The 25,133-nt window shown below is 39.7% G+C and overlaps 1 protein-coding gene across 4 annotated transcripts in view; it reads left to right on the top strand.

Moving 5' to 3' along the window:
• Positions 1 to 25,133, top strand: part of KIAA1549 (KIAA1549 ortholog) — a 167,247-nt gene that overhangs the window by 134,035 nt on the left and 8,079 nt on the right. For 2 of the 4 annotated variants that reach the window (XM_027654785.1, XM_027654801.1), the window contains exons 10-18: positions 282 to 484; positions 4,746 to 4,867; positions 10,184 to 10,389; positions 12,134 to 12,357; positions 13,498 to 13,642; positions 15,290 to 15,523; positions 16,473 to 16,525; positions 20,298 to 20,443; positions 22,262 to 22,416. In XM_027654785.1, the coding sequence (XP_027510586.1) occupies positions 282 to 484; positions 4,746 to 4,867; positions 10,184 to 10,389; positions 12,134 to 12,357; positions 13,498 to 13,642; positions 15,290 to 15,523; positions 16,473 to 16,525; positions 20,298 to 20,443; positions 22,262 to 22,416 (1,488 nt within the window). The remainder of the gene's footprint in view (positions 1 to 281; positions 485 to 4,745; positions 4,868 to 10,183; positions 10,390 to 12,133; positions 12,358 to 13,497; positions 13,643 to 15,289; positions 15,524 to 16,472; positions 16,526 to 20,297; positions 20,444 to 22,261; positions 22,417 to 25,133) is intronic. The other 2 variants (XM_027654792.1, XM_027654810.1) reach the window with 1 other exon arrangement.

Raw genomic sequence — 25,133 nt, 5'->3', positions numbered from 1 at the left:
GTGATGAAATCTGAAGAAATAGCTGCAAAAAAAATATGTAGCAGCATCAGAAGGCTATTTTTTAACTTGGTTTACTGATTTGGAGTTTTAAACTGTGTGTCATATGTAAGATGACAGAATTGTGGAGAGTTTTTCTTTTCCCTGCAGCTCTCGTGTTCATTCCTGAGACTACCATAGCCTAACTATCCTCCTAGTGGCCATTGTTTGTAGATCTGAGCCAAAGCCTTTGTACTCGTTGTCACTCACGGTTCCTGTCTTTTGTCTTTGTTCTTTTCTCACAGCTACAAGCCCCCAGTGTGAAAGGCTTTGATTTTGCTAAGCAGCATCTGGGCCAGCACAATAAAGATGATGTCCTGATTATCCATGAGCCGGCTCCTTTACCAGGACCTATTAAGGATACTACCCCATCTGAAAATGGAGATGTGCCCAGCCCCAAATCCAAGACTTCCACAAAGCCTTCAAAGACTGTTCGACACAGAGGGAGGTCAGTTCACAGAGATAAAACAAATTGTAGTAGACAACAGTTTATTAATGGCTACTGATTATAGTATTTTAAGGGCAATTTCAGTGGAAAAAACTGTTCCAGAGCTCTGAAACTTTGTGTTTTCTAGTGAGCTGTCAGTTATACCTCACTACTCATTCGTACAAGATTGTCAGAATTTAGTGTTCATTTTTCTCTTAAAGGGAACATACCCAGCTAAGAGCAGTATTTAAGACACTGCTGAGTTGGCTGGAGTCAAGTCATTGCTCTACTAGAAACATCAAGTGTATGTTTTCCAGTGCAATCTCTTTGATATGATCTCTAGCTACTAAGACAACGGGTGGTTAAAACCAAATGAAAGCCATTGACAAATAGTAATGTGTTTCAGTAACGTTAATAGTGACCAATACATGTATGATTGCGCAGGCTCGAAGGGTAAAAACCTTTCCCAAATCTTCGTTCGCGAAGACTGGCCATACATACATACATATATACATGTATGAAGAGTTGGGATTTCCAATAATAAGCCATATCTCCAAAATTCAGGGGAGATGCATGAATGTTTTTACTTACGATAATCTGGTTACTCTCATAGCAAACCAGCCTTAGTCAGAAAAAGCAGTGATAATTTTCAGCTGTGCAAGTGAAGAAATGTCTGTTAACCTCAGCACAAGTTTCCTAACGTTTTCCAATAATCAAGTGTGTTTTACTGGAAAGAACTGTGTAGGATACATGTTATAACAAAACTACACAGTAAAGAAGATCTGTGCGCAAAAAAAAAAGAGAGAAGTGGGAAGGTAAAAGCTGAGGGAAAAAATGGAACTCTGAGGAGTTGAGCCACTCTGTGCTCCACTTTCCAGTAATCCTTCTTCCTCTCCCTCACTCTCATATGTGCACTCCTCAGTCTCCAGCTCTGCATCCCCTGTGCTTATACCTATGTGATGCTTCATGGTGGGAGAAAAAAAAAGCAATCAATCAAGGGCAGAGTTGAATGAGCTTAGAAGGAAACTCATGGTGATTCTAACTGAGCTGTAGATCTCTGTGACACAGCTTGCTCCTCTGTTCAGCCTTCTGTGCTTTCTCTAAAGCCCCAGTTGTCTTAAGATCCTTACTTCATCTTCCCCATGTGGGCTTCATAAACCTCAGTTTCCCCCCTTCCAGTCTTCCCAACTCCCTATAGGCCTTGTAAGTAGTAGACTACCAGTGGTACAGTGGAATGTGGACAAAATTGGAAAATAATATAAGAAAAATGAGCTAACTTGTTTTGGTGTAGCTTACATAAATTAAAACAAAGTAATATAAATCAGAAGGATGGGTGTTTCTGTGTTTCTTTTAAAAAGTTCAATAGTGGCCTTATCCAACCTGGACTTAAACACTTCAGGGATGTGGCATCCACAGCTTCTCTAGGCGATCTGTTACATGTCTCACCACCCCCACAGTAAAGAATTTCTTTCTAATATCTAGTCTAAAACTACCCTATTTCAGTTTAAAGCCATTCCCCCTTGTTCTATCACTACATGCCCTTTAAAAAGTCCCTCTCCAGCTCTCTTGTAGGCTTCCTTCATGTACTGGAAGGCTGTGATAAGATCTCCCTGGAGCCTTCTCTAGTCCAGGCTCAGCAGCTGTAACTCTTTAAACCTTTTCTCATAGCAGAGATGCTCCATCCCTCTGATCATCTTCATGACTGTCCTCTGGACTCACTCCAACAGGTCCATGTCATCTGATATTGGGCCATAGAGCTGGATGCAGTACTCCAGGTGGAGTCTCACGAGAGTGGAGTAGAAGGCAGAATCCCCTCCCTCAACAATGCAGCCCAGGATACATTTGGCTCTCTAGGCTGCAAATGCACATGGCTGGCTCATGTTGAGCTTCTCATCCACCAATAGCCCCAAGTTCTTTTCCTCAGGGCTGCTCTCAACCCGTTCTCCTCTCAGCCTGTGTTTTTGCTTGGGATTGCCCTGAACTAGGTGCAGGACCTTGCACTTGACCTTGTTGAACTTAATGAGTTTCACATGTCCCCACTTCTCAAACCTGTCAGGGTCCCTCTGGATGGCATCCCTTCCCTCCAGTTTGTTGACCACACCACAGAGCTTGGTATCGTTAGAGAACTTACTGAGGGTGCACTTAATCCCACTGTCTGTATTGCTGACAAAGATGTTACACAGCACCAGTGCCAGTATCGACTCCTGAGGAATGCCACTTGTCACTGCTCTCCACTTGGACATTGGACCATTGACCACAACTCTTTGAGTGTGACCATCCAGTCAGTTTCTTACCAAATTTTCTGTTTGTCACATCCACACATCTCGAGTTTAGGGACAAGGATGTCATGTGGGACAGTGTCAAATGCTTTGCACAGGTCCAGGTAGATGTCAGTTTTTCTTCCCTTATCCACCTTATCCTTATCTCAAAATGTGTCACACATGATTTGCTCTTAGTGAAGCCATGTTGGCTGCCACCAAGTCCCTCCTTATTCTTCATGTGCCTTAGCATAGTTTCCAGGAGGGACTGCTCCATGGTTTTGCTAGGCACAGAGATGAGTGACTAACCTGTAGTTCAAAAGAGAATTTCCCTCTTCTCCCTCATACTCCCTTAAGAACAAATCTTCCTTTAGGCTTAACTATGGAGATGTTACCGTCATCTCCCTACCATGCTGACATGCCCATGTCAGCTTGCGATTTAAAACATTTATTCCCTGAGGCAGAAGTTGAAATATGAAATGATATCATACTGTGTTATGTTGGGTTTAGCTGGTTGCTGTTTTGTGAGGAAATACAGAACTCAATTCATCACAGTGCAATTCAGGATTGTATGTTGCGTACCAGGAAATATAGTGGTGATGTGAGTACATGTTCTGTATCTGTGAAAAACAACAAAGAGCAGCTGAGTTCAGAAAGCACAGCATCTCTGGGCTCCAGCTGAGAATTGGACCCATTGTTTTGGCTTGAGAGGATACAAGTACATATTCCTCAGCACTTTTAAGGAATGACTGATGTTGATTCAGCACTGTTTATGTTCCTATAACTTAATGATCATTTAGATAGACTGAGGAAAGAGTATGAAGGGATGCAAAGCACAATGAGGTGAAACAAAGTTGGTGGGAAGTCTGGAAAGAAGAACTCCAACCTTATACTCTGCTGAACCAAGGCAAAGGTGATGGAGATGATAGCTTTGCACACCTTCCACCTTAGAAAAAGATGCAATGATGCAGGTCTGTAAGCTCACTGAGGACCATTTATCCTGTTTTCCCTGCAATTTTTTTTTAATTGGGATTTGACATTAGTATTATGATCCTGCAGATCAGTGCATTGTTCTGTGAGGAAAAATAAGGAAGTCAATTTGGAGCTGGAGCATTGCCTGCTGCAAGGAGTAGATTTAACTTGCAATGGGCTTGTCAGGCTGGATATAGTTGTCTTAGTCTGTGGGCTCTAGGCAGGTTGATGTTTAGCCAAGAGCCTCAGTAACTATTTCAGATATCCATCTAGCCCAAGCAAATCCTGCACTAATGAAGTTAATGCACAGACATGTACACACTTTCAGTGATTAACTCCCTGCCAGAACAGAATGTGAATGTTCATAAGACAAAATGGTCACTAGAGACACTGTCACAAAGGCTGATCCCATATGAAAAGACAGGCTTTGGTGTCAGCTAGGCAGTAGTGTGTGCCCTATGGTTTTTTTATTTTTATACTGCTATCTGAATAATTTTACAGTTGAAGTATTTTTTTATTTTTCTGTATCTCCCACAAAAACTATGAACACTGAGATTGTAATTTTTAGGTAAAAAATGTTTTTGAAGAATCTCACGACTGCATGGAATAAATACATAATAAAAGAAGCAATTTTGAATGGCCCTACATTTGACTAGTCAGGAAAATGGTCTTGTATTGTTGGCAAGAGAACACCAAGTTAGCAAGGCTGAATGGTACACTAGTTACCTGTATGGGTTTTTTATTCTAATGCAATTATCTTCTGTCTGAAGAGTAAACTGTTACTTATGAATGCAGAGGTTTTTTCTTGTGGTGTATTTTAAAGGAAAGATTACTTAATAATATTGTCACAATATTATTGTTGCAGTCAGTTTTCACACGCAATGACAGTAACATCATGGCAATGAATATCTGGCTATGATAATGTATTACGAATTTACTTAAAAACAGAGGAAAAGTTTAGCAGTCTTCACAAGATATTTTAGTGCAGGATTCTTTGAGTGTGAGAATTATACCCCTTTGCAAACTTGCAAATATTGTTTTGTTCGTGGCAGAATTTCGCCATCAGATGCTGACTCTACAGCCAGTGAACAATCCAGCGGGAGAGAGACTGGAGAGGAAACTGCAAGACCATCAACTGCCAACGAGGGCAAACCACGCAGAGCAGTGAAGAAGGGTTTGTTACCTTTTTTTTTCCTTGTGTGCACTAGCAGAGCTTTAGTCAGGTTGAAGAGTTACTGTGGTGCTGTAAGTTTCGTAAATTCATCTTTGGTTGTTGATTTTTCTGGATTTTGTCGCAGAAAATCCGTTCCTTTTTGATTTAGTTTTTTTCCAGTGAAACTGAAGAGCTACACATTCCTTTCATTCCAGCAAGCTTTTGAAACTAATGGCTTAGCAGGAATGGATCTTCCCTCCTTTTGTCCTGCACACACCCCCCGGCAGAACTCTTTCCATTTAGGCCTAATTGTGGCTCGTGGTACCGGAATTGCAGACAGTTACTTGGGCAGTAGAGGTCACAGCAGGACTTCATACTGCGTGGGTGTGTGTCTTTAACTGTAACTTTGAAAAAGTGAGATTAAAAAAAAAAAAGAGACCAGAGAGGTAAAAATTTTACAAATAAGTTCTAATTCAGACATCAAAATGCCTGCATGATTGTGTTTTCAAAAGATGAAAATCCAGTGCTAATATGTTTATAACAGTGGTATTTTTTTGTAAAGAACCATCTTCCTTAGGTACCCTAAAATATATTTCTTTTCTCACTGAGAAGTTGATAAAACAGTGAAAATGCACTTTCATTTTTTAACTAAAACATTCTTTTAAATTCTTTTCTGGTTTAAAAGTGTATGGTTAACTGTGCCTACACAAACATGTAAGTGTTTTTTGTGAGAGCCTTTTGGTTTAGGTGGCTTGTTCCTTGTTTGTGGTTTTAGCTACCAGATCTTTGCCTTAAATCACAGTAGTCTTCCTAGAGCAAATTCTGACTGTCTGGTAAAGGAGTTTGTGATATCCTCATCAGTTTTTAATACATGTGGCCTTGATGGCAACAGAAAATTAGGAGAAGACGAAAATATTGACCACATTGTGAGCAGTCTCTTTGGTATATTGAGTGTTTTTCCACACCCTCTGTGAAATACCAGCTGAGATGTAAAGATGACTTCTGAGGAATGCAGTGCCAGTGAAATTAAGGTCATACCAGACAGTAGACATTCAGTTTATGTTGCAGAAATGAGGACTATGTAAGATAGTTTATTATATAAGCAGCTAGCTTTTGGGTGGCTAAACAGCAGCTTAAATGATTTGTGATTCTTAAACTTTTGTAATGTGGACTACTCCTGGAAGAGCAAGGGTTGATGGATTAGGCTTTCCTATGTAATGAATGGGTAAGAGAACAAAGCACAGGATCTGCTGATGTGACTGAAAAGTTAAACTAATAATTAAGCAGGCAGCATATGCTGTATATACTTTACAGAATTTACAAAGGAAGATACTGTCTTGATGCTACAATGTTTTCAATGCCTTAGGTTTGCTCTAAGGACCAGAAATCATGCCCAAGTGAAAACATATAGGAAAGCAATTATGCTATAACAGAACTCAGAATGGTTTGAGTTGCTCCAACCTATCTGACTTCAATTCTGTTGCTCTGATTTAGTGTTCTCCCATTTCTTCTTACCTGGGAACTATATTTTTGACTCTTCATTTTCTGTCTGGCTTAAAACTTTAAGATTTAGCATTTTGATTCGGTGTAGAAATGTGAGGTGTTGCTGCATCTGAATTACCTGATAAAGGCGGCAAGGATACTGTGTAAATTGTGTCCTTTGTACTCATCGTGTGCTTACTGGATCAAATGCACTATTTTTGCAGCATTTGGTGCCTCTAGTTTGGTAATCATAGGGACTATTTTTAGCATTCAGAATTGCAGGCACTGTCTGGAGAGAGCTCTCTGTTAAATTGGGAGATTCAGCTCCCTTTTTGTGCAGCTGAGGCTTGGCAGTTTGATCCAAGTTCATGAATTTCATTCAAAAGTAAATGCAATCATCTTGCTGCTGTGGTTTTTTTCCAGTTGCCATTTCAGCTGAATTATTTGTCATAATTACTGTGTTGTCTCTTCTTTTTCCTTTATGTTGTCAGGAGCAAACAGAGTGGGTAAGTAACCAGAGCTGGTAGTTGACTACAAATATGAATAGAGGTGCTGGGGTAGCTGCTATTATATCTTAAGGATGGCAGGGTTTGTCTTCTGAGTCTAAAAAACCAAGATTGCTTTTGAGCTGTTGAACTATAAAAAAAAATAAATCTCAGTGACACAAATTATAGTAATCTGGCCCATTTTTCTAATTTCCTCCCAATTTTTTCAAATTATTGAGGAAAACATGACTGTGAAAGAAGCAAAACTAAGGCAGCTGTTGGTCCTGAAACTAGCTTTGTATAAGCAAGTTAGAGGTATTGTTAGAAGTTAATTTCTTTACTGGAAACCCAAGGAAAACACAAGCTACCTGCAAAAAAGCGTAAAATATTTTCTCCTGAACTAGTGTTTTCCTGGCCAGGATTGAGACATAGCAAACACAAGGCAGGGGAAAGCTGACACTGTCTTTAATAATACATAACATATCTAATGATAAAATAAGGACTGTGTCCTCTGACAGCAGTGTCCATCTTACAGTGGTAGAGAAGGATGGATAGAATGGTTTGATGCATTCCATTGTTGGGTTTAATGAGTCATCAGCTGCATCCTAGGGACATAACCTACTGGAATACAAAGAAACAGTATGAAATGTATCTGAAAGTGCATACTCTGGCTGATTCAATACCAGTGGATCAGAGGAAGAATCCCATTGACTTAATCTGACTTTGGATGAGGCCTTATGCGCTTTGGTTGCTGTGTCTCTTGTTTTTATTTCAAGAGGGTGCAGGAAGCAGTAAGCTTCCTCTGTCTTTGACTGTATTGGTTTTCATATGAAATCATAGCTTCCTGCAGAGCAATTAATCTCCCTGACATTTCAATTCAATTAGTAGTACAACTCAGGGAACAGTGATGAACATTGATCCTGACATGTGACCTATATGGACTACTTGCTTAAATGTGTTCTACCCAGTATTGGGGTATTAATTCCTCTCCATTATTTTTTAGCCTCAGGTGACTAGTCTGAGATCAAATTTTCATCCATGTAGTGCCATCTGATAGCTTTATAAGGAAGATTTTTCTAAGCATGGACAATAGTGTAATATAAGAACTTCAAAATGAGGAATTATTCTCTCTGTCAAAACTTTTTGCTTATTTATGTGTTGAGTTAGAAACCATTTCTTGTTTTGCTATATATATACAGTGCTGTGCAGTTCCTGACTTTATCTGCTTTACTGTACTTTGTATTTATAGACACATTCGGTGTATGCACACACAGGAGATTTAGAGGTCAGATGCAGCTTATGAGGGTTTTGTGTGTATGTGTATCTTTTCTGCAAAAGAGAGTTACAGTGTTACTGTAGAGCCTTACCAAAATTTGTCAGTGGGACCTTTGGACAGTTTTACAAAATGAGTATAAGCCTGTTTTGGCTAAGAGGCCTCTGCCAAGCACTTGTTTGTGTGTGTAAAAGGGGAGGTTATGGATGAAATTATAAAGAGTCAGAGTGAATGCTTAGTGTAATTGAATATGTTGGACCTTGCTAACCAAGTAATATGAAAATAACCTTAAAATTTTATGTTGGAGGTCAGTGAGCTTGAAAATGGCTGTTAGAGTGAAAAGGTTGGAAAAAAATTACTAATGTGTGGTGGGGAAAATGAGAAAGATAGATGCAGAAGGTCAGATTTCTATTGACTACACAATTGCTCTGAGGGATTCACACTAACTACTTAATATATCTTGTGCCCCTCTCTGTGAGGCAATACTTGCACACTTCTGAGAAATGCATGAAGATCGGGCTTTAAAGATGACAAATGGTAAAAATGATATAAATAGCTATAGAAGAGAGATGGATATATTTCATTTAGTCTCGGTGTCTTGCAAAACATTTGGGACACAGAGGTCTTAAAAAGAACTGTTTACCTTCTTTTTTAATGACATGTACAGGAAAGTCACATTTGTAAATGTGAATGCCATTTATAAATGGGTACATTTGACAATTCATTGATCAACTTTGAGAAATATGAAGAATAAGAATTTTGCTAAATTTGTGGCCAGATTACTTTCCAGCCCAAAAGTAATGTGCTGTGAATATAATAAAGTGTACCATTCCTTCCTTCTCCTGCTCCCTTTTTGTGCTAGAAGAGGGAAGCAAAGGAGCAAGTAATCTACTGTGGTCTTCTACAGAAGATAGTATTCACTCCTTTTCTGAACCCTATCCTGCATTACCAGCACATGTTGCAAATGGATCAGAGCAGTGACTATTTTATGTTCCTGCTTTTGTCTGTTGTAGATGGATAGTGTTGAGCAACAACTGATTCTGTATCACAATCAAGTGAGATTTACCTCCTGATTTGAATCTTAAGAACCCTTATTGTCTGTACAAGGATGTGGGATTATGTCCCTCCACACTACTGTGTTCCTCCACAGGAGAGTGACAAATCTTGATCTCACAGCTTGTATTTCATGGTGAAAAGCAGTTTGAAAATTTGTGGCTTTACCATGTAGACAAGACAAAAGGTTCCTCTGCAAGCTTTGAAAAGCTTTTGCAAGCCTCATCTGTGTAACAGTTCCTGGTTTAGGTCTAGCTTGAAAAAAATAATCAAATCTGTGCTTAACTGCAAACCACTGGGATGATCCTACAGATTTCAAGTCTTTTGAAAGAGATGACCTGTTTCTATTGAAGTGATTAACTGTTGGCAGGATCTGGGCTGCAACTTCCATGCATATTAGTTTCTGTCGTTTGCTGACCATATTTGAGTTGGTTTTACCTTTTCAACAAATTACAAGGCAATATTTGTGCAGCTTGCTTATTACAATCTGAACTATTTATCCTGTCACAGAGAAAAAGACTGCTTTAAAAGCTTTATTCAGTAAACCGTTCATAAAATTCTTTGTGGTTTGTGTGGACTTCTAAGGGGTTTTTTTGTTTAGTTCCTATATCACTCCTATCACTTAAGAAATACATTTTGCATTGAGACATCTTTCATTGCTCTTTGAACCTCCATTTGAGCAATTTGCATCTCCTTAAGTACTGATAAGAGGAACCATTAGCAGTGTGTACTTGAACAGCTTTTTATGAAGTAAAGTAGATTGAGATTTTGGGGGTTTTCAAATGCCAAGAGCTTGATTTACAGAAATAAAGAATGACAGCTCACCTTCTGGAAATATAATGGAAAAATGTTTATCATTTGCAAACCACGGGGTAAACTTGTTGTACACTAAATGTGAATCAGCTGGAAGGCCTGTAGGGCAAATTAAACACAGATGGAAAACATGGCATAGTCTTGTAGCACAGCATCTGTAGAGCTTAACATGTGACTGAGATAACCCTGGCAGTACTACTGCTTTACTCTCCGTTGGTTCTGGTGATTTAGGACCCCCTCAGACCAGCAGTGGAAATGAGCAGCACTCCTCAGCCTCCATCTTTGAACATGTGGACAGGATGTCTCGCTCCTCAGATGCCAGCAGACGGGTCCCAAGCAAGATCCAGCTGATTGCTATGCAACCAATGGCAGCACCTCCGGTTCAGAACTCAGTGCTTTCTGATCGAGTGGCAGAGACCAACAAAATTAATAAAGAGGTAAAGTTCTTTGAATGTTTTTGGAGGACTGTATGCCCAGCCAAGAGGGAAGTGAAAAGTATCCAGTTTCTTGTTATCAGGAGTTCCTCGTTAGTTCCTGAGGAGTTAAATGGCGACGAGTTACAGGAATAATCCTGTTTCAATCCAGAGGAAGAATCTGACCTGTTTTTAAGAGGTATCTAAACCAAAAATTAAACAATGGGAGAGGAGCAAATTTGATGGTTGGTATACCTCATGTCAGCATCCTTTTGCTATTCATGAGGACATGACTTAATTAGAATTGTGTTAATTAATGTGTGAGAATTGGAACACATGGCCCACCTTGGTTTTCATTTTACATTATTCACTTGAATTTTCAGCAACTCTGGATGTGGATTATACAAAGAATTTATCTCAAAATATTCTGGGGTGTGAGTTTGCAGCACATTCATTGCTTTCAACTTCTGATATGTTTATCTGACAGTAAACATACAGAAACTTCCTGCTTTCTCTGAGGCCTCACATCACTGTAAGCAGAATATAAGCATGGCTGGGGCATGAGGAGGAGAGGTGGTGCACTATAAAAGTGATACACTGCCTGACACTACCACATACCAGCATCTTGGTTTTGTGTTGAGTATAAGATGACACCTTCTCGTAATTCAGAGTGGAAGATTACTGCAACCCATAACTTAACTTTAAGATTCTGTGTTTCTGAGTACCCTGTGGAAGAGAGGTAAACACATATATCTAGGATACACAGGCAAGAGGAACCACAGAACAGAAATCTCATTATATGGGCAGAAGATAAATGTAAATAACTAGAAATGTAAATAGTAAGTCTGATTTGTGTCCATTATATGCTTTTTAGGGATTTTCATGAAAGAATGCACAAAAATAAATTTTTATTTGCTTTTTAATTTGCTGATGCAGATGTATCCAGGAGTAGTCCAGCACAGGCAAGAGCAGTTGTTGCTACCTGATCTGGTGCTCAAGTGTTTTCCAGTGATAAGAATAATGTCAGTGAATGTTGGGCCAGGACTTACAAAATGTGGTGTTACAATAGCTTTTCCCAGATAATGAGATGCACTGCAGGAAATTTGAAAAAGGGTGGGAGAGAGGCATGAAACCTCAGCGTGCAATAAGATGTAGAGCTGATAGTGACATGTTCATCCAGGGACCTGAGCCCTTCTGTTGCTGCTACATTGCTGCATAGCTTATGGTGGCCTCTCATGCTCAGCAGAGGCACTGAGTTATGAGCTCAGTTAGCTCTTTAAGTTCTTGCTTCATAGGTGATGAAGGTCATTAAAGGGAGGGGGTGACAGATTTCATCACTATTGATCAAATGTATCTCTGTTGGACAAGCAAAGCTAACTACAGTCTGGTTAGTCTTATTTTTTCAGAGCAGTGTCACTTCTGGTAGACAGCAGGAGTTTTTTGTGTTCCTCCCGCCTTTTGTTAACAAACTACCACCTCCTTCTAGTTGCACCTGCTGTGCTGGCAGTCATGTTGTGTATAATAGTATGTCTACCTGGGGAAACAATGGGGATACTGAAAAATACCCAAGAAAGAAAGTGTGTTTGTTAATTGTGTGACTTATTTTAGTCCTTCAGAGATTTGGGGGAGGGAGGGGGTGAAGGAGGGAGAGGCAGGCAGAGAGGTGAGGAGGAGAGGGTCGTGGAAGAGGAGCAAAATCCAGTTTGCAAAATATCCAAGTGAAAAATGCGATTCTTTTTCTTTCCCCCCACCCCCTTCCTCCTTTAAGATACAGACAGCCCTGAGGCATAAATCTGAGATTGAGCATCACCGCAATAAGATTCGCCTTCGCGCCAAGCGTAAAGGGCACTATGAATTTCCAGTGGTGGACGACGTGGTGGTGGTTGACTCCAAAGAACAGCACAGAATATATCGCAAGGCACAGATGCAGATTGACAAGATCTTGGACCCTGGAGGCAGTGTGCCTACGGTCTTCATAGAGCCCAGGAAGAGGTATGGATTTCAGAGATGGAAAGAGCAATTTTCTTTTAGAGTCAGTGCCCACAGTACATCAAAACTGTACTTCTTAACTTTCAGAGCTTAAAATCATTTTGATCACTGGTTGAATTTGAGTTATCTAGGTGAGAAGGATTGGATTGTTCTAAGCATTTTGATTTATTTCACTATATGCCAGTATGTTTTGTTTTCACATTATTCTTTAACAAGTTCTCAGCAATGAATTCTTGATAAATAAGCCCAAATGTATGGAAACTGTCTTAAAACAATTTAGCATTTGCTCAGCCATTTGTTTGAATAATTCTTGTGTGGTGTAGAGGGATCAAAATTACGATATCAGCACTAAAAAAGATACATAGAAAACATAACCTGCAAGTAATAATATTTTTATAAAGGGAGGGGAAAATAAGCAAAATAAGAAAAACCTTGAACAACCTAAAAAGCATGAAGATTTTGAATGTTAAAGGCAAATTCACAAATCAATGAGATTACCCAGAAGGAATACATAAAAGATTATGAGGCACATTTGTCAGCCTCACAGATCTGCCTTCCTGGCCTTGTATTTTCAGAGAAGGTTTTCCCTGGCTTCTGTTTAGGGCTTATGAATACCAGCACTTTGTTTCTGGAGCACTAGTACCCTGTGACTGGTTCTGCACTGATAGAAAGTAGCTTTTCTTCAGCTGTGTGTGTTCCTCAGCTGGTTTGCCTGGTGGGGTTAAACCCAAAGTGCCAAGCACAAAGCCTTCTTGGCAGCGTGGTCTGTTCTGCTACTGCAGGTGTGTCATTGGTCTGGGAGCCTGGAGAGGCACTGACAGGGGGAACTGGAGCACAGGCAACTTTGACAGATGAATATAGAAGGGAGGTGACACTAGAAAGAATTTGAGGGAGAAATGGGACATTTTGGAGAGTTGCCAAGGAGAGTGTTGTTAGGAGAGCTCGAGGAAAGAGATTTGAGGCTAATGGAACTGGCATGAAAAACTGGGAAAGGAAAGAGAAACAGGGCTGAGGCAAGGATGACTTGGAGGAAATGGACAGAGAAGTTCAAGCCTGAGTGGGATGAGAATAAAAATTGCAAAAAGAAATGTGATTACCTTTGTCTCTCTCTCTCTCTCTGCTTTTTCTTTTCTTCCGCTTAAGTTCTCGTGCAAAACGTTCTCCCAAGCAGCGCCGGCGACATCAGATAAATGGGAGTCCTATTGATGCCGAAAAGGACAGGTTAATCACAACTGACAGTGATGGGACATACAAAAGGCCTCCAGGAGTCAATAATTCTGCATATATTGTATGTATGTCTGTGATGGCAGGAATGTTCTGGTAATCATAATGATGGTTGTGACATTGGGAGGGTTTTGGCCTTCTGACTATGGTCTATATGGCTAGTTTCAGTGTAGTTAGCATGTAAATCAAAGTGAAATAAAGATTTAATTGACAGTCTGTCACTATTAAGCAGTAAAATTCTGCCAAGTATTCCTTGATATTAGAAGCCAAGAACCAAAGCCTTGTTTGCGTTGATGCCACTGGGTTATGCACATGAAAGTGTGCTTGGCATGTTCCATAATATCTTGAACATAGTTTAACTCTAGTCCAATTTGCTGGATGTTATATATTCATATGTTACAGAAAATTTCACCGTTTGCTCTCACAGAATGGAAGACTCAGTTCATTTTTTGAGAAATTTTCTCATCTTTAAAATGTGGGAAATAATTATTAATGAAAAAAGAAACATGTCTTTGTACTGCAGTAGCTTGAAACAATTCTAATGCAGTGTCTTGAAAATTAATTTTGTTTCCTGTCTAAAAAAAGCAGACCCTGGAGAATACTTCTGTTCAATCATATCCATGTCACAAACTGTATTTAGGTGTCTTTAACCACTTCTAAGCAGACTTCACTAAGCCTAATGCTAATATTGGAAACCCCTGGACAGTTTTCATCTTGAAAGATGGTTTAAAGATTTTAAGAATTTCACCATTAGCTGCATATGCAGTCAGGTGACTACAGTGTCGATTTCTGCAGTTTCCTTCTGCCTTCAAACATGAGTGTGATGATTTTAATGTCATGCTGCAGCAGAATGAATTATCATCTGAAGCTGTTTAATTAAGACATGTCACACAGCAGGCTCAGCCCCTTTGGCATCTGTAGCGAGACAGTGCTCAGAATGCTAAGTTCTGAATAAAGTAGAGGCTTGTGCCTCTTGACAACTGATTTTGCAGTCTGTATGCAGTGGTAAGAATGAGCTTTGATAATAAGTCTGCTGCTGCAAAGCTCTTTTAATTTCCTCTTGCTGATGAACAATAAGCCCATGTGGTAAGATCCCAGGTAGTAATTATGATGCATGCCTCAGGCATTGCTGCTATGAAGCACTTACATGAATCCCATTCAGGTGATGCACCCAAGTTCAAGTTCCATGCAGGTAACCACTTAGATCCTTAACAGCTTCCTTTGTGTGTTTTTCTAGGAGGTAATAATTGTTTAATGTTATTGCTGATGTGGTCAGTTTTAAGCTAAAGACTGAATTAATTTCTTGGAACTGCAAAAGCTGCAAAGAAGTCAAAGATGTAGATGGAGCTAATTGTCTTTTTCTGGGTGGAGAAGTGTGTGATTTCACTATGTGCTTGCAAACCACAAGATTTCTATAGCTGAGTAACTCCTGCACAAAACTCTGCTGCCTTTTCTGAGTTCAATGTCTTTCAGATCACACTGAATGAAGTATTTGAACAGTTGCTGTTATGTATGTGCATGCATATATGCATGCAGAATTGAGGAGGGTAAGGGAAAGGTGTTGTCCAGCACCAGCACTTGTGCCATTTGTCCCGTTGTGGTTCTGGCAAAGACAATGTTGCTCAGACTTAAGGCTCACAGGGGCTTGGAAGCTGGCTGTTAAATCTTCCCTGTAGCTAGCTGCCCTTCACCTTCTTTCTGTTTCCTCCAGTCTGATCCAGACTTGCCTCCTGAACCTCAGACATCATCTTCAGCCGATCTGGGGAAGTTCCCTGGCTTGCCCTCCCACCCGGTGTCGCAGTACGTGCCCCCGCAGCCGTCCATTGAAGAGGCTCGGCAGACCATGCACTCGCTGCTGGATGATGCCTTTGCACTGGTGGCTCCCAGCAGCCAAGCCGCCAATTCCACGGCTGTGGCACCGCCCGGGGTCTCTGCAGGACAGCCGGTAAACAACACTCCTGCTCGAGCAGGGAGGGGAACCACATGCCCCCAGTGGGGATCACCTTATGGTCCAACTCAGGCAGTAAACAACCCATTTAATGTGAGTGATGCAAGTTAAAGGGCTTTTTAGCACCGGTTGAGCCATGGTCACTGTTACTGTGCCCTTGCTGTCAGGACTTGCCACAAATGTGGGACAGTTCCTGGAACCAGGAGAATTCAGAAATGGCCATCACAAGATGCTGAATTTGCTTTTAAGCTATTTGGATTCTTTTCCCATCTCAACCACAAGAAAAGATAGGAGTTCTCCTTTAGGGTAACTTTTCTGTTCTTCTCAATTAGGTTCTTGCACAGATCAGTCTTGCCATGTCCAAGAGTAAAACTTTATTTGTTTTAAATATATGTGGTAACTTGACAACGAAAAAAAGAAACATTTGACTTGGGTCATGTTTTTCGTCAGGGTATCCAAATGCTTTCAAGAGGTGAGGGATAGGGAAGCATTATTTCTGTGTATGACTTTTTACATTTAATGGAGCACTGAAACACATGGATAATCCTTTAGGTCATCTCTAGTTCTGTTGAGTCTGAGCCCTGTGGTCTCTCTGCTGCAGTCTTATGCTGGTTGATGTCTAATGAGATTTCCAGATGCAAGGCTTCGTTTGCTGAAAGTTTTCAGCTAAACAGACATTGGAGCAGCCCTTGATCTTCTGCACATGAGAGAAAGTGTTTCTGGGCGGTTTTTAAGTTAAGACTTGCATTAGAGAGTAACCTGCTATCTCAGTGATTCCCTGATCTTGTGCTTCTGTCTGTGTACAACCAAGCTCTTATGGCTGCCATGAAGTCACACATACAGGCCTAGAGATCTCTGCCATTCACCTCTTAAAAGGCTGACAGTGGGCTTCCCAGGGTAAGCATTTTGATTTTAATTTGGTTTTTTTTATTCATTCTTCTGACAGAGATATATGGAATTTGGAATGACTCCGCCAACAGCACCAGGTCTCCTACCAAGGTAGCTTTTCACTGATAAAATTATAATTTATTATTTCCTTGCAATTATTCCAGATTTCTTACTGTCACTGGCATATTATTATGCAAAGTACTGTATAAATGAGAAGTAACAAGAGTCCAGATCCAGTCTTTGTAATTTATTTATGTAGCATGAATGACATATGCGTGTGGTATGGAATGTGTTTAAAAGAAATGTGTTTCTAACCCCTTGGCTATAGAGATATCCTTCCAAACATTCAGTAAACCACTGAGTTTCAGCTTTTGGAGAGCCTGAAACTGTTACTCAGATGCATGTAATTCTCCCAATGCTCTGACTTTCATCTTGTTTCTGTATCCTCAGGGCAACACTCACTCACAAAAGCTTTCATATGACTAACAGATTCATTCTATTTTTAACCAAGTTGAGAACAAATGACAGAGCACAGTGACCCTAATAGAGAAAGCCTGCTTGGCAGACCTATTATTATAAAATCAGGGAAAGAACAGTTTTTCCATCTTCTCCTGCCCTTGCTATGGGAAAATTGTGTAAAGAGAAGAAAATGGATGTCCAGGTGACTGCTAATTTCCCACTTGGTGTCTGTGTTTTGTCTACATGTCAAGGTGAACCTTGAGTCATGGTAGCCACTGTGTTCAGTCTTGTCTCACCCACTCTAAGCCACTGCAGCCAAGGTGGGGAAATGGTGGCCTTGTGCTGCTCTCTCATTACCTTCTTATGGCTCACCATATGAGATGAAACCCCGCTGGTATCCATGGCATTCATTAGAATTCACCTGAAGTATTCACTGCCTTGGAAACTTGATGGTAAAATGGATATGAAGAACTTTATTTAATGTTCTGCAACCTGATTTTGAAAGGACCAAGTAGAAAAGGAGGAGTTTCTAAGCATGTTTTCTTAACTAGGGCTTGTCTGAAGGTGGCAGTTTCAGTGTGAGTGGAGCGTACATGAAGTGGAACACAGTATGACATGTGGTGTACTTTTTGTAGTTTAGATTACCTTGAAGATTATGAGCTGCCAGTACAAAGCATAACCAGTTGTTTGTTATTGAGGATTTGCTCTTTGTTGGCCTGTTACACATTCAGGGAAAATGTGATAAATTAACCATGAAAGTGCTGTAGCCCATATTAGTACACCTGAGCAGAATAGTGTCTTCACAACATATTTTCTGTTCAAAAATTTATCACCTTTTGAGACAGGCACTCTGAATTTATGTAAGTCACAAATTAATTGCATCATGATTAAAAGTTTAAATACTGCGTTTGCCAGTGCAGACAGATTAAGTTAACAATATGCAAGGTCGTTGACCTTAACAGAAAGAGTTCCTTTAGATTTTCATTAAAATAGAAAGTTTCCTAAAGCTTGGTCGATAGAAAACAAGGAAAGAGTTGTCATGGGAGGTATTCTCAAATTCTGAAGATAATGATAAACAAATTGATAGAACCAGTTCACCAATTAGAGGAAGGAAAAATAACCAAGTCAGTGTGATTAGGTGGCATGTATCAATGTCATAGTCCATTGGCTTAAATATGCAGTGCATGGAATAATAGTTGAGTGAGCGTACTGTTCTCTTCTCTATACTAATGCAGTCAGCATCTTTAATGGGGTGGAACCAACCTGGGGCAAAGAATTAAATGTAAAAGACCTAGGTCACATAACAACTAGGCAAACATAAAGGCACAGTGAACAGTTTTTGCCAGAAAAACGATACTGCATCATGCAACAGAGATAGAGCTACTTAGCCATAGTGGATTAGTGGTGTAAAATTGATTTTTGGGGTGGTATCTCCCCACTTAATTAAATGACTGGAGATTAATTTTCTTCTTTTGAATGTGCAGAAGTCGAAAGCTGGATATGGGAAGGAGCACTAGAAAGCCTGTATGATATAGATGCAGAGCTGTATCCCAATGTAATACTCCTCTGTTGATCTCTGACTTTAAAGAGAAGCTATATCTATCTATTATAAACAAGGTTGAGAAGAGAGGGTAAAGGGTTATTAAATGTCTACCTTTCAAGTACAAACACATCAGCAATAAAGGATATACTTCCTGTCCTCTGAAAAGTTAACACAATAATAATACATTTGCAATGATGTTGAAAAAATATTTTCTTTAGAAAACATCAAAAAGTTGTAGCAATTCATCAGCTTCAAAATTCCAGCTCAACACTTCAGGCATAAAAAACCAGATGATCACATCCTTTACTGATTGCAGTGATTAACATAACAGAAGCGATATTGTTAAACATTACCTACCCATTGAAGCATTTATTTTAACTGGTTGGAAATGGTTTCCTTTGGATCTGCTGGGTGGACAGGTGGAATTGTATGTAAGGGAGCTGGGGAAATTCTAGCACTTCCACTGCAAGACTGTTACAGCTTGAAACTCTTATACCTCCTCCATTTAGTAAATACTGTATGCCAAGTACCTGGTACTTCAATTTACAATTACTTGTTGGTGCTTTAATAGGCTCTTATTTGGCTTTGTTAATCAGTTTATTATTACGTCAACTTTCTTTTCTCTCTGGCTGTCATACAAAGGTGGGTAATTTTCCAAATAAAGCACAAAGCAAGAATAGTTTGAGTTAGATGCAGTCACAGGATTTTCCTGTAAAACAAAGGGATGTAAAATTGAGGTCTTGAGGAATAGGATACATTGCAGTCCATAACCATAGATGGGGTTAGATGCCATTGTGGTAAAAGGCATATAAAAGTCATCCCCAGTCCTCACTTTGTGTGATTTCATGTGCCTGAGTTGGGATGTTTGTCTCACTTTGCTTCATTTATACTCACCAGTGAGAAACTCCTGCAGAAAGTGGTTTAAGGTAATCTTTTGCTTTGGATGCCTCTTGAGAAGTGCCTCTGATCTTACCTGGAGGCTGAGAGAGGCGAGCCTAGTAACCTAAGCACCTGAAGTTTGGGCATCCACACTTCCACTATATTGATAGGAATTGATAACCCCTGAAAAGTCAACTACAATCAGTCCTTTAAAATACAATCTTGCAGTGGCAGGGTTAATGTATGTTAATAGGAAGCATAAGAAAAGCAGCATTTCCATCTCCCTCTCTGTCCCTGTTCAGTGAATTAATTATAGGGTTTCTTTTACAAGTGCACTTACCTTGGCACAATTAGTGAAGTTAGATTGATTACAGTTTCTGTTGTTAACTCTTTCAGTAAATATATAACAGTGACTACCAGCACCAGCCTGATTTATAGGAAGCATTAACTTTAGTATACATTACTCTTCATATGTGCTAATTACAGCTTTGAGTATTTTGCTGAATCTTCAAGAGCAAAAAATTTGAAAACTTCCTGGGAAATTATCAGAATGCTTGATGAAGTAATAATTGTTTGTGAAATACACATGTAATGCACTTTGTATGGTTTTAGACCAAAACTGTGTGCCCAGGAAATCTAGAGTAGTCAGCTTTCTTGCTGAGGTAAGCAGCTACATCACTACTCTTATCCTATTTTTCTGTTGTTGAAGATCCTTGTTTCCCTAAGGGGAAAACACGATCTCAAGATCTGTGGACTTTTTCCCCTGCATTGAGGAGACTGCAACATGTGAAAAAACACTTGTGTAAACTTTTGTTATACTATTCCTGTGCAGTGCAGATCGTGGAGGAGGATTATGGTCTTCAGGTGTAAATATTTTCTTGAACGTTTAAGGTTATAATGTACAGTAAAAGGCATCGTAAAGAGCTGTTGTATGAGGTACGCCTACGTTATTGTTTCTGGTTAGGGAATTCACTTATTTTAATCTTGACTCCATTTCCACAGGCAGAACTTTGGGCCAGGTTTCCTTCAACCTGCGGAGTTAATGCACCCGGAGCAGCCGCCGCCTGAGGTTCCGTATTCCTCCAGAGGGATGTACTCAGAGGAAATGCCGTCAGTGGCACGACCACGGCCCGTTGGAAGCACTGCAGGTACACTTGACTTAAGTTGAATGTGCACTAAAATAACTGATCCCTTTCTGTACCTACCCTTTTGCCAAGGTCACCATTAAGATGTCATTCTCCTTCAGCTACTACACATGATGTGTGGTCCTTGCCTTCATTGCCCAAAAAAAAAAATCATCACAAAATGAGGTTAACTTTACATCCACAGGACCTTGCAGAAAAAGGCAGTGCTTTGCCACCGTTTTAATATCTTACAGGCACTGCTTATCACAAAGCATATTTTCACAATTCTCTAAGAATGGAAAATTACTTGTTTTAGGGTGTACAGTGTGTGCTAACTTTCCACTACCAGCTACTTCTTTTTTGCTAAACAAACCAATTGATCCCAAATCAGCATGCTAAATAGCAAAATTTGTTTAATACTTTCCTACGTGTTTCTCATTTCTTTTCCTAGAATTGTATGCATAAAAGCAGGATCCTTTAGTTTGTGATTATACTATCTATTGCTGCTGTCCCATAGGAAATCACCTTCCCTGATTTGGTTGTGAGATAATTTCCATAGCACTCATCAATGCTATCATGAATAAGATGCTAACATCATATGGCAATTAAGCAGCAAACACTGATTCTAAGAATAAAAGATTGTATTGTTATGCAAATGTCACAGTTAATTTTCTCCCAGATAAATGTTTTCTTCCTGGGGAATTGAAAAAGACTGGAAATACAATCATATGCTCATGTCAGAAGCCTAGTTTTGATAGTTCCTCTCCCTGTAAATGTTAAAAGAATGAGAATGGTAGGAATATAGTAACTATTACAGTTTAATTATGGTTATTTTATTCACTGATTCACACTATTATCTAAATGTTCATATCTATTCTGCTTTAAAACTTGGAGGTAATTCATATATTTAGTTTCTGTTCTTCAACATAATTATGTGTGAATATCAAACCTGTCAAATATTGGGGGTTTTTAAGAGGAAAATATGAAAGTGATCTAACTGTCCGTCACTTAAATCACTCTGTTGTTTTTGTCTTTTCCTCCCTTTTTGTACATACACACAGTTTTATGTATCTCTGGGTTAAATGTGTTTCATTTCTAAGGAATTATAAAATATTATTTTAATAATTATAATAATAAAAAAATTACGTTTCTCTGTGGGAAAATTCAGGAAGAAGGAAAGCTGGCATGTTGTTACATGTCTCTTGGAATAAAGGAGGCGACTGTCCTTTGCATGTGTTTGAAAGCAGCAGGAGGGGAGGGAAGGGAAGGAAAAGGAGAAAGGAGGAGGTTAGCTTTCAGACTGAAAGGAGATACAGCGTGTTCTGACCTTCCCGTTAGTTAATGACAGCATCGTTTAATATTTAACCACAAAGCAAAGCTCAAAGAACCACAGTCTTACATAGACATGTATTTTATTCTTCTGAGGGATGGAACAGAAGGCAGAGAGTTAGGGTCTTGCTGGTGTGATGCAAGTAAGGTGTGCCACAGGAGCAAATGTCTTCTCTTTGCTGCTAAGTAATTTACATGAAAGCATTGCCAGAGCTTTTAGTAAACGCTGTTTGGAAAGGGCTGGGATGTCTGAGATGCATGTATCTCAACCTGATCTTTCAGTGCAGTGAAATGAAATGCATCACACTCAAATGAACTGCACAAAATGCACATAACTTTTCCTTCTTTGTTCTACACTGACAACCTTCTTTCTGCTGATTTTTATTAATTGCACAGAAACAGAGCTTCATTTTCTTCTTGTTTCCTGCTTCCAACAAAGTTTTATGTTGTCATTTGTCTGCCCTGCAAACTTGACTGTGTATAAAGATGAAAAAAACAATATTTGCTTTTAAGGTTCTCAGATACAGCACCTCACTCAGGTGGGAATTGCTAGCAGGATCGGAGGTCAACAAGTGGAGATCCCCTCAGGCAGAGCAGGGCATGGCCAGCCGGGGGGGCCAGGGTGGCCCCAGTGCCGTGGAGAGGATGAATGTGCTAGGCGAGATGCAGTGAGTACTGTGTTACACATTTGCATAGTTTCCAAAGTAGTGATATGTTTGGGTATTTTTTCCTGCATTACTGTTTGGAACTTTTTACCCCTGGAATACTTTCAGTTGCTTCTCTGACATTCTTTACTTTGCTCTTCGAACCCTTGTTAGTTATACCAACTTCTGCTTGCTGTTCTTTCACCTTTGCTTCTCTCTAACTGCTTTCTCTCATTTTACCCTAACCTTTTTTTTTCTCACTTGAGGCCTTCACTCATTAATTGCAGTTCATCCAGTTCTGCTTCTGAGCTCCAGCAGAGGTGGATACTGCTTTCCATTTCTTCTTTGAAATATGCCTCTGTATTTTGAGATCATTGTAAGTAGAAAACATTGAATTAAATTGTCCCAGACTACCATCCTACTTTGTATGGGTGTATTTCTTTTGTCTTCTGTATTGGTGCACAACAGCAGGAGTCAGGGCAAAAGAATAAGCTGCATAGTTGCATGTAACATTAGAGGTGTTTCTGAACAAGTTATTTTCCTAGCCTCAGTCAGCAGGATGTGGTAAATTAATATGTATTCATTTACCAGTGTTGCCTAGGCAGCCATGGTGATTCCATGTTCTTGGCGGTGGTGCTTCTAGAGGTTGACATTTCTGATTCAACCAGATATGTGAGGTCGAAGATAGTATATGGCCTTTCCAGGAGAGAGACAGTTGCCTGCTTCCAGTCCTTCTTCGGTGTACTTGCATCCTGAAGCAGACTGACCTGTGACAGCTCTATGGTAGTACTCTAGAGAGTGACAGATTTATGCTTCTTTTGCTTCTTTGTTTAAACAATCTTTTTCTGATTTTTTTTCCTCGAGGGAGGAAGGCAGGTTCTCCTCCTTTTGCGTGCTTAGAGCAGTGTGTGTTCACACTACTTGAATTTGCTATGCAGTACTGCGTGATCTTGAAACAGCTTTGCAGAAAGGAAGTGCAGCAGGATGGCCTTATTTTCAGATTTTGGTGGAACTGAGCTGGAGAGGAGCAGCATAAAGCTTTTGAGAACTGGGTGCACTAGAAACAAACTCTATTGGTACTATTCAAAAACTTTATCTGTCAAAGCTGAAAGGTGTATTTTTCTAATTTAATGTGCTCTCTGTACTTGAAACTGTAGTATTTGAATGCAAGATCATCACAATTTCATTTTACGTAGAAAAGAGCACTTGCACGAGAGATTTTAGTGTCTCCTGTTCCATTTTCAGAGACACCTCTGGGTTACCATTCATTGACCATTCTTAACCCTTGTCTCTCTTTTCTGAAAGTGACTTTTCTAAATCTGTGGGCCTGTCCCTTCTGCCCCTCAAGTGCACATTCAGCTGTTACTTTCTTAATGTTTTATTACATGAATTGCTAACTTATTACTGAAAATTCAGTAATAAAAGTTCAGCTTCAAAAATTCACGGCCCAGTACAAAGTGATATGGTTGCAGTTTGCACCTTCAGTCACAGTTTCAGGTGTGTTCAGGTCATTTCAGTCCAGGCTGACTTTCTTTTAGTTCATCTCAGTTTATAGATTTACCTTGGCTTTGACAGAACTTTTTGCTCACTGGTTGCTGCAGTTCATATATTATTGCAATGTGAATTTTTTTTCAGTTATTAAAAAAAAAAAAAAAGGCAAAAGGAGGAGATCATGGACTAAAACTTATCTGACTATGATGTCATTCAGTTGTAGGAGAGCTCACCTATTTCCCACACTTTCCTTTTCCTATGAGCAGTATTTTCTCTTTTTTTGCAAAGGATTCTTCCCATTAAAAAAAACCAAAACACCTTAGTCTTGTAGCTTTCTGTATTTAAATAATTACCTTCCGAGTTTGGATGTTTTCACTAGGACAGAGCTCTAAATTTATCTTTCCTCCTTTTGGAAATGAGGCTTTACTTAATAACAGTCATGTTCCTTATGGTGCACTATTCAACTGATCCTTTGCAAACAGTTTTACTGTTCCCTCATTCTGAGCAAGCTTCTAAAATTAAACTCTGCACTTAGGAAGATTAGAATCTAGATCATTCTTCTCACACGCAAAGCGGAGAAGGATCTGCATTTGTACCCCCCAACCCAAAGCCAGTGTGCAGGGTACCATCAGTTCACCTTAATTCTCCACCTAGAAGACCTAAGCAACCAGGAGAATTACAGCATTTCCTTAGCTGACACAAAATACAATACTGAGCAAGTGCTCATTTGAGCAGCAGAACAAACAAAGCCTTGTTTCTTACAGGTGGTTGGAGTGTCTTGCATATCTCTACCTCCCTACCACCACCTGGCATCATCTCCTATCCTTCTACAGTCCCTTATAAGTCTCCGTTGTTCTCCCAAGTCTTCTCCAGGTTTGCAGTGTTTCCCCAAAGCTACTCTTACCCTTTCACTCTATTTTTCTACTCCAGCTGCCCACTGTAGTGTGTCTAAACAATCTGACCATTCTTAAAGCTGTCTGTCATGTACCCCAGGTGGCCCCTGTGAGATATGTGCTGGCTAACAGGTCTACCTGAGCACAGCCTAACTTGACCTTTCTACCACTCAGAAGCAGATTCAGTGATAGCACAGATCAGGTTATGTCTAATTAGCTACCTGGTTTTGTGAATTTTATATATCTGTTCATATATATATATATACACATATGTCTGTGTATATATTTATACATCCAGTTCAGTTGAAATTGGCCAGAGTACAACAGGTATTAAATGGGGATTAATAAATTTACAAT

Source organism: Corapipo altera, unplaced genomic scaffold (assembly GCF_003945725.1).
Source record: "Corapipo altera isolate COAL_440 unplaced genomic scaffold, ASM394572v1 1, whole genome shotgun sequence".
Taxonomy (NCBI): domain Eukaryota; kingdom Metazoa; phylum Chordata; class Aves; order Passeriformes; family Pipridae; genus Corapipo; species Corapipo altera.
This window is presented reverse-complemented; position numbering and strand designations above follow the sequence as displayed.